Here is a 14,693-nt window from a genome sequence, read left to right as displayed (position 1 = left end):
GGGTCTTCGTTTCTGTGCGAGGGCTTTCTCCAGTTGCGGCGAGCGGAGGCCACTCTTCATCGCGGTGCGTGGGCCTCTCACTGTCGCGGCCTCTCCCGTTGCGGAGCACAGGCTCCAGATGCGCAGGCTCAGTAGTTGTGGCTCACGGGCTTAGTTGCTCCACGGCATGTGGGATCTTCCCAGACCAGGGCTCGAACCCGTGTCCCCTGCACTGGCAGGCAGATTCTTAACCACTGCGCCACCAGGGAAGCCTGGTGGTTCTATTTTTAATTTTTCCTCAATACATGTAGAAAGAATATTTTCTCAGCTAAAATCATTATGACCTACAGAGAAGAGTCAATCAAAAGTTTTAACAATTCTAAATGTATTAACAATAAATTTGACAATTAACAATAAAAAACAACTTTGAAGTAGACAGCAGGCAATTTTATGAAAAAATTAAAAGTACTAAGATACTGAAAAAATTATCAGAAAATATCAGTGACATGGTATTAGAATTAGATATGACTAAGGAACTGATTAGAGGATATGAATATCTGCTAAGAAAAATTGATTTTAATTCTGTAATATATTAGAGAAATATGCAAATGTCACAAATATATAGCTTGCTTAATGTTCCTTTTGTTATTTTTAAATTTCAGACAATCAGAATTTACAATTTTTTAATATATTTTATTTTTCAATAAATAATTTTACTTTTGAAAATAGTTTTCGAATAGAACCATCTTTAGGTCCCCTGTTATATCAGTAGTAAAACCAGTCTGACAATCAACAGTTTGTTGTCAATAAATAAGGTCTTTTTAAGGTCCTATAATTTAGTGATTTTTTAATGCCTTGTTTCATTTTTTAAAATGTTGCAGTTTGAACAGTACATTATGTGGTTGCCTCACTAAGCATTATCGAGATCCTGCTGTGAACCAGACACGGATGTGGGAATGAACTGGACTGTGTCAGCCTATCAGCAGACAGCAGAGAGTTTCCACTGGGAAATGATATGGACAGAACTAGTTTGTGAAGGGCCTTAAGTGCCTTTCTTCAGGATTAGTAACCCTACAGGTATGGAAGTCTGTTGTGGTTTTGAATAAAAGAGTGATATGACAAAAGTGATATTCTAGGAAGTTTAAATAAGGGATGAATGTCATGGATGAGTGATCAGTGGCTTTAGCAGTGAGGATGGAAAGATAGAACAGGTTGAAGCTCCTTATAAAGGAAAATTTTCTGGGCCTTATTCACTGGATTGGCAGCATTGAGGGAGAGTTCGGGATCTGAGAACATGCCGGTTTTCTCAATTGTTTGGTTAAAAAGGAAATGTCCCTATTGATAGATACTTTCCCTTCCTCCTGAATTCTCTGTATCTTCGGTAGGGGAAGATGATGTGTTCTGAGTGTTGAATATGAAGAGATGTTGCTGTGTAGAGAGGGCTCACAGTCCAAGCCTGAAGCCTAGGAGTGAGGCCAAGAACTGAGCTTGCAGGCTGGGGCTTTTCTGTGGAAGTAAGGTGAATCCATGCAAGTGAATGAATTCTTGACAGAAAACTGTGTTGGAAGAGAACACGAGGCAAAATCTAGAACTTCGGGCATCTCCAGGGGTTGGAGGAAGGTAGAAGAAGTAGCACCAGTGAAATATGATTCAAACAAAATATACCAGAGGGATAGAAGGACCCCAAAGAAGGGAGTCATGGAAACTAAAGGAAGAACAAGTATCAGTAAGAAATGTCACGTGTAGTGGTAAAGTCTAAAGAGCGCTAAGAAGAGTTTATTGGATTTGGAGCTCACTAATGACCTTCAAAACCAGCTTCAGGAGGCGAAAGAGTGTGTGGCAGCTGAGGAAATGGACATAACATCCATAGACTGTTCTTTTTAGGAGCATGTCAAGGAAATGAGAGTCAAAATGTAGAGTATTGTACCAAGGGGCAGAAAAGTCAAGTAAAACTTTTCAAGATACTGGAGACCTTTATGTGGTTGAATCCAGTGAGTGAAGGAGAGATTGAATGTTATAGAGAGAGATGGGTTGCTAACCTAGGGAATGTCATTCTAGGAAAGAGTGAAATGAGAAGAGATGAAGGCATTAGCTCTGGAAACAGAATAATGTTTCTAACGAGACAGGAAAGAAGATGAGAGCATTAATATTATAATAGCAGTTTCTATTTATTAAGCATCTTCTATAGTGTAAGCTAGAATACAAGTGTAAATGAACTCTTTGTAAAATCATTGTGAGGTATTGGGGGAGGGGTTACGAAAGAATTGTGTTGAGATGTGGCCTCTTGCTCTCCTGTGGTTTATATGGGCTAAATGGAGAGAAGAGGCAGAAGTAACTTTTCCTATGACCAAGGGGTAGAGTAAATAGACGCCATGCTTTGGGTGCCTAGTGATGGCGTTATGAAAAGGATGTAAGGCCTGATGGAGATGTTGTGAACTAGGAATGGTTGGGATTTAGATAGGAGGCAAAAATTAGGAAAATATGTTTCGGAAAAGGAGACTAGCAGATGCAAAAATCAAGCATGTAGCAAGCAAAGGTTTCTTGGTAGCTGTAGGTTTTGACTATTTATTCTTAAATTCAGTTGTAATAATAATTCTAGCAGCCAATGTTGAGTATTTACTAGGTGCCAGGTACTATTCTAAGCATTTCGCATATAGTTTTAATCCTCAGCCCAATCCCCGAGGTACTTACTGTTATTCCCCTCATTTCACAGATGAGGAAATAGAGGGTTAATTAATTTACACGAGATCCCACAGCTTATGAGGGGTGGTGCTGGGACCGGGGCGGGCTTTCTGATTTCAGAGTGCTTACTCTTAACCTCTTCATTGTTTTGCCTCTAGAGGATGTTGTCTTATATAGGAAGGAATGGCAGATTTGGCTGAGGTCAAGTTAGACGTTATGGAAAGCCTTGAATACAAAACTGTCGGGTTTGAACGTTTTTCTTTAATACATAACCATTGGGGCTTTCATCAGGAGCAAAGTGAAGTTGTAACTTTGATGTAATGGGACAGTCCAGCACATGACAGCGGGTGACTCTCTGTGAGACCAGGGAGTTTTAGAGGAATCAAGGCAGCCCTTCCCTGCCTGTGCTATATGTAAGACTAGACTTCCACATTGTAATACTCTGATAGAATTGTTAATTAACCTGAGAGCTTGTGTTCTTCTTCGATTTGTAGGGGTCAACTTTCTCTTTCATTTCAGTTTTTGAAAGAAGAAATGTTTTTATTTGAAATGGAGTTAGAGTTTCTGTTGTGCACTTGTGTTACTGTGGTGGGGAGGTTCGAGGAGATTGGAGCTTACATTCCAGTGGAGAAGAGAGAATAAACATATGCGAATAATATGTAGAGAAAAAAGAGATTCTTTCCTTTTTGTTCTTCCTTTCTCATATTGGTAAGCAATAAAAAATGAAACTCTTAAGGTCTAACTTGCATAACTGCCAAGAAATACGAGCACTGTGATAACATCTGGGCTGTAGCTGGGACTAAGGGGTAGAAGGGAGGGCAGAGCTCTGCGGCCGTAGACCTGACTCTGAATCCTAGTAATCCCAAGGTAAATCCCTTCATCTTTCTGAGCTTCAGTTTCCTCATTTGTAAAGTGGAGATATAATCTCTATCTCAATTTGCTGTTGGGAAAATTAGAGCCAATATGTAAAAAGTATCTAGCATACTTCCTGGCCCATAGTAAGTTCTCAGTTGTCGTGGAGTTTTCTGTCCTGCCCATTGCGGTGTGGTAGAAAATCATTGTTACCCCATTATCTGGAGCCTAAAGATAGGGAGATATATCTCACAGGAGAGTTTTCGTGCAGATGATATGTAAGCACCCATGTTACCTCACATGTGAATTCTCTGGAAAGAGTAGGCAAATAGAAGAACCAGTGGTAACCAAGTCTAGGACAGGAATAAGAGGAGGACACTAAACAATTAATACCCTTTCTAGTAAAAGAAAAAAAAAGTGTGTATAAAATTTAGTTGCTCTTGTAGTTTAAAAGAAGACACTGACATAGAGGAAACTTTTGAGAGAGGGAGAGAAGCTGGCAGGTTAAGACTTGTGTTTCCTTAGGGAGGAGAACTTAGTATTTAATAGTAAATGAGAAATTTGGTTACGAAAGAGTTGGTGGTGCACATTTTTAAAAAATAAGAGCAGCAAGCATCATTTTAGGAAAAGATATTGATAGCTCTCTTGGATTTGGCTTGGGTCATTTCCTGTTTAATGAAGCCACATTCAACAACTTATCTGCATTTGGGGTCATGGGAATGAGTCAGGGATGTAGAAAGGAGAGAATGGAGAATGTAGCTTGGCTTCAGGATTCAATTATAACGTGTTACACTTTATTATATGGGACATCAGAAAAATTCAGTCAATCCTGTAAGGAAAATTAGTTTAAAAAAAAAAAAGTGAAGCTACTGATCATTCATTCATTCTGCAGAAACCTTGAGGAGGAAGGAAATTTGAGTAGTAGGCTCATAATTTAAGAAAGAAAATTGTGATACATAAGTAAATGGCACCTATTGCAGATGTGCTTTAAACACCCTTGTAAAAATTAACTTTTAAAAGTAATCCATGCCCATTGTCCAGTGGTGCTTAGTGTTCAATTTCTATTTTAATTATTGAGGTTTAGTAAGTATTGCAGTCACTCTCTTCATCACATGTATTGCACACCAGAAACCAGGAACTGTTGTGTGGCTTTAGGCAAATCATTTCCTTTCTAGGCCTCATTTTCCTCACCGCCTCTTTTCAATTGATTTCTAAGCCTGTAATTGAACTGATTTCCTCCTAGTTTGTCAACCCTGCTGATTCTAATTATTCTATTTGCATCATCAGTGTACTTGTTCTGCCACTAGATGGCATTAATGTACCTTTGAACCCTGTCACCTCCAGGTTTTCAGAATCTGAGGTCTGAAGGAGCCTTGGAATTTTTGCTTAATCCACCTCCCCCCACCCCCCATTTAACAACTGGGGAACTAAGACTCAGAGGTTAAGTGACATGGCCAAGGTCATACAGTACCTTAGAACCTCTTGAATCCCAGTCATTTATCTTTCCCTCCATTCCACTGTTTCTGTAGGGGGCTTTTGAGGGAAATTCAAAGAGAGATCATGTTTTCTTCAACCATTCCTACTTTTTGATAATTATCTTAAAATAATTTAAAACCATTCTTCAAGTGCATATATCATCATATTAAGATAAATAGTTGGTCTGCTTTTGTGTTTCTGTACTGGCTCCCTCAGAGGAAAAAGCTAGACTGTCAGCTTCTAAAGATCACTGCCCTGCCTATAGCTTGCCTGCCTTCACAATTTGCCTTGGAAATAAGCTCCACAGAAATCTCCACCAGAGCCTCTCTGTCAGATGATTATCTTTCTCCATCCTTGCCCAGTCCCTTGGTAAGAGATTTGCCTTTCAGCTCTTTCCTCCAACCAAACATAGCCATCCATTCTTCTGCTTCATCTTTGTCCACTTGCCTAATCAAGAGAGCTTTTGGAGGGGGGAAGTAGATAATGCCCTGGTTCTTAAAAAAATTGGTCTCCTGGGTTTTCCCAGCACATGTTAATTGGACTCTTTCCTTCCCCCCAACACCCCGCCCTCTCTACTGGTGACAAGGATGGCACTGCCGTAAATCGTGGCTGTGTGTGGGCAGACGGTGTAGCGGGGGGCGGCGTGGTCACACGGAGATGAAGTGGGCTCTGGAGTCGCACTGACTGGGCCTCGAATCTCTCCTCTCTCGCTGACTGCCTCTGGTCCATGGTCACCTCTTTAATGAGGGTGATATTTACTGCCTCGCAAGGCTGTTGTGAGGAATAGATGAGGTTAATGTGTGGAAAGCTCGCAGTATCAGTGCTTGGCGAACATTGTAGGTGCTCATTAAGTGCTAATTATTCTGGTTGCTGTTGTATGGAGAGAACAGCAGTGACTATAGTATATGAAGAGTTGGAGCCCAAGGGAGGGTGTCAGCCAGAGGAGCTAGTTTTTTCAATGGAGAAGAAAGGGAGGGATGCAGGTGTGCCAGGGTCTGTGTCAGTGTTTTGGAGAAATAGTGTAGAAGTGTGCTGCCCAGTACGGTAGCCACTAGCCACATGTGGCAGTTGAGCACTTGAAATGTGGCTGGTCCAAACTGAGATGCTGTAAGTGTAGGACACACATCAGGTTTCAAAGATGTCATATGAAAAAAATGAACATAAAATATCTCGATAATTTTGTATATTGATAACATGTTGAAATGATAATATTTTGGATATGTAGAGTTAAGTAAAATATGTTATTAAAATTTATTTCACCCATTTCTTTTTAAAATGGCTACTAGCAAATGTAATGAGGCTAGCATTATATTTCTATCTGATAGCATTGGACTAGAAGATAGAGACCTTTGGTACTCAACCATATACAACTTTAATTTGGGGAATCATGTGAGTGTTTTTTTCTTTTTTTTTGAAGCTTCTTTTGATTTTTTTTTTCTCTTATGATGTTCTGTTCTTCAGAGCATGACCATCCTAAATCAAGATGCCAGTGGATAATATAGGTTAAGTAATAGTTTAAAATGAAAAGAGTAAGAGGCACTGAATATTCTCCTTAGTCCCCCAAATTCTGAGGACCTCAGTTGAGATGCAAGGTATGAATGCAGTTTTGATGGTTTAGTGGGTCAGCCAGAAGCAGTTAGAAGATCCTAGAGTTTTTTTTTTTTTAAGCCATTTCATGGTTTCAAAGAATAGGATGTGTACAGAAGTCATCTCCCATCATAATTATATGTTATCAGTAGATGAAAACCTACTAGCAGTTAATGATTCTAGAATTCTTTTTCAGATGCAAATTAAAAAGCAATTACACAAATTACCAAGAGCAAAAAGAAAAGAGAATCATAATACTATATATTAAATTGTCATCTGCCTGGTTTTCATCAAATTTATTTTGGTTTTAGGACATTGGTTACAAAATATTGACTTGCTTTAAAAACCTAAAGATCAATAGTAATCTCATCACCAGCTTGTGTTACAGCTGTGAGATAATTGCTAATTTCAGACATTTGTAACCTTTGTTTTTTCAGGTGGATTGAAAAATAAAGTTCTTTATTTACATCTTAAATTTACACTTGCTGTTTTTTATAACACATGTGAAATAGTTTTGTGGGGAGTTTGTTCTTTGCTGATGCAGGAAGCAAGCAGGGCATATGCATTTTGAGAACTTTGAGGGCAATTCTCATTTTTCTTGATTTAGTCCCAGAATGAGGTATACCTCATTCCAAGTAAACTTGCTGCCATGATTTATTGGGGTATAAGATGCTGTCAATTGTAAGAGGCACATGTAAGTGCCACCTTGTATAGAAAATTGAATGCTGCCAATAAAACTCTGATCAGCTATGGGTTATTAAGATGCATCTATTGCAGAGATGTTAAATGGGAAAAAAAAAGTGCACCTTATAAGTGATGAAATATAATACACAGATTTTGAAACTTTCAACTAGGTTAGAAGTAAGAGAGCTTGTTTTATATGTTGTTTTATACATTAGCATCAGACTTTAGGCCCTCCCAAAATGAGTAACATTTAGTGAGTATGGAACTCTTTTCAATTAATTCTGTAAATAACCAGACAAAAGCAAAGTGTAATAAGCTAATTTTTAAGTTGCTAGAGTCCCTTGATTGAGAAAAGTGAACTTATAACTTTATTTCCACCTAGTACCTCTGCATCCCCCCCAACCCCCCAAACACACAGCCACCCCATTTCTAGCCATTACCTATACCTCTAACAAAATCTCTTAAAGTCTCCTCATAGCGGTTATTTACAGCCTCTTGTGAATTCAAGGCAAAGTGTTAAATTGCCCAAGGATGTTTGCTTTCTAAGCCTTATCTCTAATTATCGGCTAAAAATCTATATCTGCTTAAAGAAATTTCAGGCCTCAACTAGCCATATGGAGCAAGTTTTGTAGGAATGGCAGGGGGAGGAGGGATATAGGGGCAGCTTCCTACTCGCCTCTGTGGAAGGCTACGGACAGGTAACAGAGCACCTCATTTCCTTTCCCACCCTAGAGTGTTCAACCAAGTCTGTCTGCTGGCTTACTGCCTTTGTACTGGAAGTCAAAGAAAGTAAGAAAGTAAACTGCATTCTGCTGCCGGCCTGACTAACTATATCTAAAAGGAAAGCAAAGTTGTAATAGCTGCATTTCTGACTAATTTCATTGAATTTTTATCAGTCTTATCTTCCTTTTGACAGAGGCTATTGAATTTTAAGGAAACCCTGTGATGTAAAGAATTCTTTTGTGATTTCAATAGCTACTTCCTAATTTACCTGTTTTCTGCATCTCTAAGTTTACAAATCATATTAACTTAAGTCAGGCTTTCCACTTTGAATGACTCTTTGGTAATCCAGATTCTCAGCCTGCTTTTTCTAAATTTTTTTTGGGCATGCCTAAACAGATACATGCTAGGGCAATTTGGCTCTTGGTTAAACTGCAGAAGTATTTGTGGTCTAACTTGAAGATGGAAGCAAAAATTTTTCCTCTCAAGTTCGTAATACATTCATCAGTTGTGAACCTGCTGATGCTCTGTATACTTTTTACATAGTTACATAGATGTTCAGTAAAAATGTTAGATTAATCCCACATTTATAATATCAGGGCTTGTCAACAGAGCTCTTCATTGCTTTCACGGAGTTGGTTAACACAAAGAATGGTCTTTCTCGGTAAAAGACGTGCAGTGATATTGCACATGCTTTCAGTGTTGTATTAGCTTTGCAAATTATATGGAAAAATGCCATCTCCATTGCTAAGTTTCCTACATTTAAACTAATATAAAATGTAAGCGAAATTATAGCTCTGCATTCTTTATAGTAGTCTAGTGTGTTTGTTGATAGTATCCTAAATGATTTTCAGGTTAATTCTATAAATGTCTCTATGTGTTTGAATGACTTTGCCTTTTGGTCTTTGCAGCTCGGGGTGTGGTTTTCTCTCGGCTGTGCCTATCTGGCCTTGGAAGACTATGGAGGTTCAGCAAGGGCATTTCAGCGCTGTGTGACTCTAGAACCCGACGTAAGTTTGTTTGGTCTTCTTTCCTTATTACAGCTCTTTGGTACTCTTTAAGTTATTTGAATTGTACTGTAGTTCAGAACAGCAATTCCAATGGGTCTGTAGTTTCAGTTATGCAAGATGAGTAAGTTCTAGAGATCTGCTGTACAACATTGTGCCTATAGGTAACAACGCTGTATTGTACACCTAAAATTTTTAAAAAGGGTGATCTCATGTTAAGTGTTCTTATCACAGTAAAAAAAGAGAGCGAGAGAGAGAGAAGAAGGCAAAAAGATTCAAACTTTCTATTATTTTATGTCAAAAAAAAGAACACCAATTCCTTTTGTGTTGGAGGAAGGTATCCCTTTGGCAGAAGGTCACACCCTAAGTTATATGAGTTATAAATCTAGAAATAAGTTTCTTCTCATAATAGCTAAGTTATTCATTGCTTTGTTTAGAAAATAGTTTTGATAAAACAGTTTTTTAGTTAAAAATATACTTTGCTGAGTATACAGCAAAGTGTCACATATATTTTGTTGGTCACCAGCATGTGCTGCCTATGTTAATTGCACTATTAGAAAGTTCTTTTAGTTTACAGTCTTTAAATATTTAACAGCTTTACTGAGATGGTAAATAATTCGCATGCCATCTAGTTCACCCATTTAAAGTGTACAATATAGTGATTTTTTTTATTATATTCAGAATTGTGCAACCATCCCCACAGTCAATTTTAGAACATTTTTATTACCATAAAAAGAAATCCCCTGTACCTGTTAACAGTCACTCCTCATTTCTCCCAAACACCTTCCACGTCTACCCCCCATCCCCACCCCTAGGCAACCACTAATGGACATTCTGTCTCTGTAGATTTGTCTATTCTGAATATTTCATATCAGTGGAATCATACAATGAGTGGTCTTTTTGACTGCCTTTCTTCACTTAGATTAATGTTTTCACAATTCATCCATTCTCTATTCAAAGTTTTGAGAAACTGCCAGACTGTTTTCTAAAGCACCATTTTACATTCCCACCAGCAATGTGTGAGGGCTCTAATTTCTCAACATCTTTGGCAACACTTGTGTTTAATTATTGTCTGTCTTTTTGATTATAGTCATCCTAGTAGGTGGTATCTTGTGGTTTCAATTTGCATTTCCTTGATGGCTGATGATGTTGAGCATCTTTTTATGTGCTTTTTGGCCATTTGTGTATCATCTTTGGAGAAATGTTTATTGACATCCTTTACCTATTTGGGTTATTGGTCTTTTTACTGTTGAGTTGTAAGAATTCTTTATATATCCTAGATACAAATCTGATATCAGATATATGATTTGCAAATATTTTCTCCTATTCTGCAAGTTGTTTTTCACTTTCTTGATAGTGTCTTTTTTTTTTTTAAATAGTAATCTTTTATTTATTTATTTATTATATTTATTTTTGGCTGTGTTGGGTCTTTGTTTCTGTGCGAGGGCTTCCTCCAGTTGCGGCAAGCGGGGGCCACTCTTCATCGCGGTGCGCGGGCCTCTCGCTATCGTGGCCTCTCTTGTTGCGGAGCACAGGCTCCAGATGCGCAGGCTCAGTAGTTGTGGCTCACGGACCTAGTTGCTCCACGGCATGTGGGATCTTCCCAGACCAGGGCTCGAACCCGTGTCCCCTGCATTGGCAGGCAGACTCTCAACCACTGCACCACCAGGGAAGCCCCCGATAGTGTCTTTTGAGGTACAAAAGTTTTTAATTTTGATGAGGTCCAGCCTGTCTGTTTTTTCTGTTGTTCCTTGTGCTTTTGGTGTCATATTTAAGAATCTGTTGCCAAATCTAAGATCATGAAGATTACCTTATCTTTTCTTCTAAGAGTTTTATTGGTTTAGCTCTTATGTTTATGTCAAATCTGCTGTTAAACCTATTCATTAAACTTATTATACTATGTGTGGTGGTGGATATTCACTAAACTTATTGTGGTAATCAATATATACCACAGATATATACACATATATCAAATCATTATGTAATACACCTAAAAGTAATACAATGCTATATATCAGTTACATCTCAATTAAAAAAAAAACTAAACATCATTTCAGACAATCTATTTTTTTTTTAGTTCAAGAATTTTTATTTGGTTCTTTTATAGTTTTCATGTTTCTACTGAGATTCCCCAATTGTTACCTTATCATGTTCATGTTTTCTTCAAATCTTTTATTATATTTATAATAACTGCTTTGAAGTTTTTGTATGCTTATTCCAACATCTCTTTAATTTCTGTGTCTGTTTCTATTTACTGATTTTTTATTTGGTTATGGATGAATTTTCCTGCTTGTTTGCCTGTCTACCAGTTTTTAAAAATTATATCCTACACTTGTGGATGCTGTGTTGTTGAGTTTCTGGGTTTTGTTGTCTTCCCTTGAGGAAGGTAGAGTTTTATTTTGACATTTGGTTAATTTACTTGTGAATCAACTTGATTTTAAGCTTAGGGTGGGTCTGGAGTTGTCCCTATTCTAGAGTTGCTGTCAACCTTCTCTTGAGGTATAACCTTTTGGGGGCTGAACTTAATCCCACAGGTGATCAGTAAGAATTCTCCTCTCTGGTTGGTTGGAACTTGAATAACTCCCAGAACTGTGTGACCTCTAGAATCTCCATTCAGCTCCCAGCTGTGTGGTAGTTGTTCCCTGCCTGGCCTTAAGAAGTTTTGCCCTGCACATGTGTAGCTTAGTATTCAGCCAAGGACTCAAGGAGATGCTTATTGAGATTTCTGGAGCTTATTCTCTGCACAGATCTCTCTTCCCTGTTATTTTGTCTTGCAAATTAAGCCACCTTTTCAGCCCTGAACTCTGAACTCTTTTTTTCCCCCTCTTAGTAAGACTTGCTGTGCTTTGTTCGGTTTCTACCTTTCTATGCTGCAGCCCTCAAAGTGCCTCTAGATAGAAGTATAGGTTGATTGTTGAGACAGCTCAACGATCCTTCTCTCAGGGATCATAGTCCTGTGTAACCCTTTGTCCAACTTCTCAAAAACAGTTGTTTCCTAAATTTCGTCCAGTTTGTAACTTTTTATGGCGATAAGGCTAGTCTGGTACTAACAGTGCTCTGTCTGTAAAGAAAGGTCCATTGCCAATTAATTTTTATATCATATGTATGGAACTTGAGAACTGTATACTTTATGTTTTATAAAACGTGGAACGAAGAGGAACAAGCATAATTTATATCATTCTTGTTAGAATCAACATTAATATAGAGGCTTTAATTTATTTTTGTCATTGCATAGAGGAATAGGTAGAGAAATATGTTTGATTGATGAAATACTCAGGCTTAACACTGGAGAGCACATACTCCTTTACTCTCCCATCTGATGAAGGATGATGGTAAAATAGCAAAGCCTTTTATGATAGGAAAAACAATATTTTGCATTACTTTAGATTTGTAGTTAATCTATATATTGTGTAAATTATGTTGTAAATTGTCCAACTGTTTTGTAAATATAAATTTGGAAATAAAATCTTAGCAAACTTCCAAATTAGTGCTATAATAGTTATATCATTTTGTTGACTTTTTTTTTTAATTATTTATTTATTTATTTATTTTTGGCTGTGTTGGGTCTTCGTTGCTGCACGTGGGCTCTCTCTAGTTGTGGCGAGCGGGGGCTACTCTTCGTTGCGGTGCACACACTTCTCATTGTGGTGGCTTCTCTTATTGCGGAGCACAGGCTCTAGATGCTCGGGCTTCAGTAGTTGTGGCAGGTGGGCTCAATAGTTGTGGCTCATGGGCTCTAGAGCACAAGCTCAGTTTGTGGCACATGGGCTTCGTTGCTCCACAGCATGTGGGATCTTCCTGGACCAGGGCTCGAACCCGTGTCCCCTGCATTGGTAGGCAGATTCCTAACCACTGTGCCACCAGCTAAGCCCTTGTTGACTATTTTTGTTCTAAATTATAAGTGTTAAGTTTAATTTATTTAATTTTCTTATACATTTTTAAACATACCTTATTGAAAATTAACATTGTAAAGAGTACATCTTGAGCTAGGAAAATATGTTATATTTTTGGTTGCAGCAATTATACCTAAATGAGAATAGTCTGTAACTGTTGTCTGTCATTTCAGAATGCTGAAGCTTGGAACAATTTATCAACTTCTTATATCCGATTAAAACAAAAGTAAGTGCATCAGAAAAAGATGAAGAACCTTGCTTCCAAAATAAATGAATGAGATTTTCTTCAACTGAACACTGAAACATTGTGCCCTACTCTTTGTCTTTTTCCCCTTGCCTACCCCTATCTTTGAGTTAGAATGACTTAATATCGCCATTTGCATTCCAGGTGTAGTTTATTTCTTGAAAACATATAGTATGTAATAAAATAAGAAATATTTTTTGACCTCTTTATTTGATACCGAAGTTTTGTATCCTAAATTTCATTGCATGATAAAAGCAAGCATGCCTTTAGTCAGTCAGCTTAACTGATAGATTCTTAATGATTGCTTGCTGTGTACTGGACATTATTGAGACATATCAGTATGAACCAATGTCTTCAGGGAGTGTGGGTTCAAAAAATAAAATATTATGCCATATTATTTTAAAAATTGATTAATAATATAAGTTGTATGTGGTAAATCTCAAGTGAGAAGTACAAAGAGGGCTATAATAATGGCAGGTGATATTTGTAGAAGAGTTATATTCTCTGCCACTCACGTAGTCCTGTGAGGATCTCAGAGGAGAGAAGGTGTGTGATGCTGGTTCAGAAATGCTTCTGAGAGAATGTTGGATTCAAGCTAAAATTTGAAGAATTGGTTGAGGGGAGAGAGGGAAGCCTTTCAGGATTTGGAAATAAATGGTCATTAATTTGTGTACCTAGCGTTCTGAATCCGTGTGACCAAATGCAGAGTGACAGGCATGAATGCCACACTTTAGGATATAGGAAGTAAAATAGTCCAGCTCGAGACTATTGAGATCTATAGTGGGAGATGAGGTTGGAAAGGTCAGTTGGGGTCAAATGGCAGCGTGTTCTGATTATCTGACTGACTAGTTGAGACTGTCCTGTTGGCAGTAGGAAACCAGAGATTTCAGTGGGGTAATTTCATGAAGAAGGAAGTTTTTTAGGAAGATTTATCTGGTGACAGTGTGTGAGACAGAATAGAGAGGGAACTGGGCACAGGGAAACCAGTTAGGAGACAGCTGTGGTAACAGTCCAGGCAGGCAATAACGAGACTGGAAAAAGAAGGGGGCAGATGCCAGTTTATAAAGAGAACAACCAACTGGGCTTACTGACTGGCTATAGAAAGCAAAGGAAAGGGAAGAGGCAAGGATGGCTGTTGCCCCAGTTTTAAATAAATGAATTAAAGGGTAGATATAGTTCCATTTTTATTTCGCCTTATTTTCAAATTTAATTTTTCTCTGTGGATTCACGAGTACTTCTGAAGATATCATTAAATCCACATTACGTCGAGATCATGAAATGCTTCCGCTGCTCTTGGATGACAATCTACATAAATAAAGTACTGTTTGTTCTACCGCTCTCTTTGGGAAATAATATTATGTTCTTGATTGCAACTGATTGTGTTAAAACTCACTAGAGAACCTTTAGGGTTAAAGCAGGGGCAGGGGAAATCCCTGTCATAGTTGTAGAATGATCTCAGTGGGTTTTTCTAGTAATACTGATAATTTTGTATGTAGTGAGGCTCTTGATACTCTATGCTGTCCTCCAGCCCATTAATCCTAAGAATTCTAATTGCTTTCTCTCTTAGTG

General features: G+C 38.1%; 1 protein-coding gene across 5 annotated transcripts in view; it reads left to right on the top strand.

Annotated features, from left to right (window-relative positions):
• TTC27 (tetratricopeptide repeat domain 27) overlaps positions 1-14,693 on the top strand; it is a 177,362-nt gene that overhangs the window by 133,899 nt on the left and 28,770 nt on the right. For all 5 annotated transcript variants that reach the window (XM_007191392.2, XM_007191388.2, XM_007191389.2 and 2 more), the window contains 2 exons: positions 8,892-8,990; positions 13,054-13,106. In XM_007191392.2, coding sequence (XP_007191454.2) covers positions 8,892-8,990; positions 13,054-13,106 — 152 coding nt within the window. The remainder of the gene's footprint in view (positions 1-8,891; positions 8,991-13,053; positions 13,107-14,693) is intronic.

Source organism: Balaenoptera acutorostrata, chromosome 12 (assembly GCF_949987535.1).
Source record: "Balaenoptera acutorostrata chromosome 12, mBalAcu1.1, whole genome shotgun sequence".
Lineage (NCBI taxonomy): Eukaryota > Metazoa > Chordata > Mammalia > Artiodactyla > Balaenopteridae > Balaenoptera > Balaenoptera acutorostrata.
Note: the sequence above shows the minus strand (reverse complement) of the source record. Positions and strands in the feature narration are given on the sequence as shown.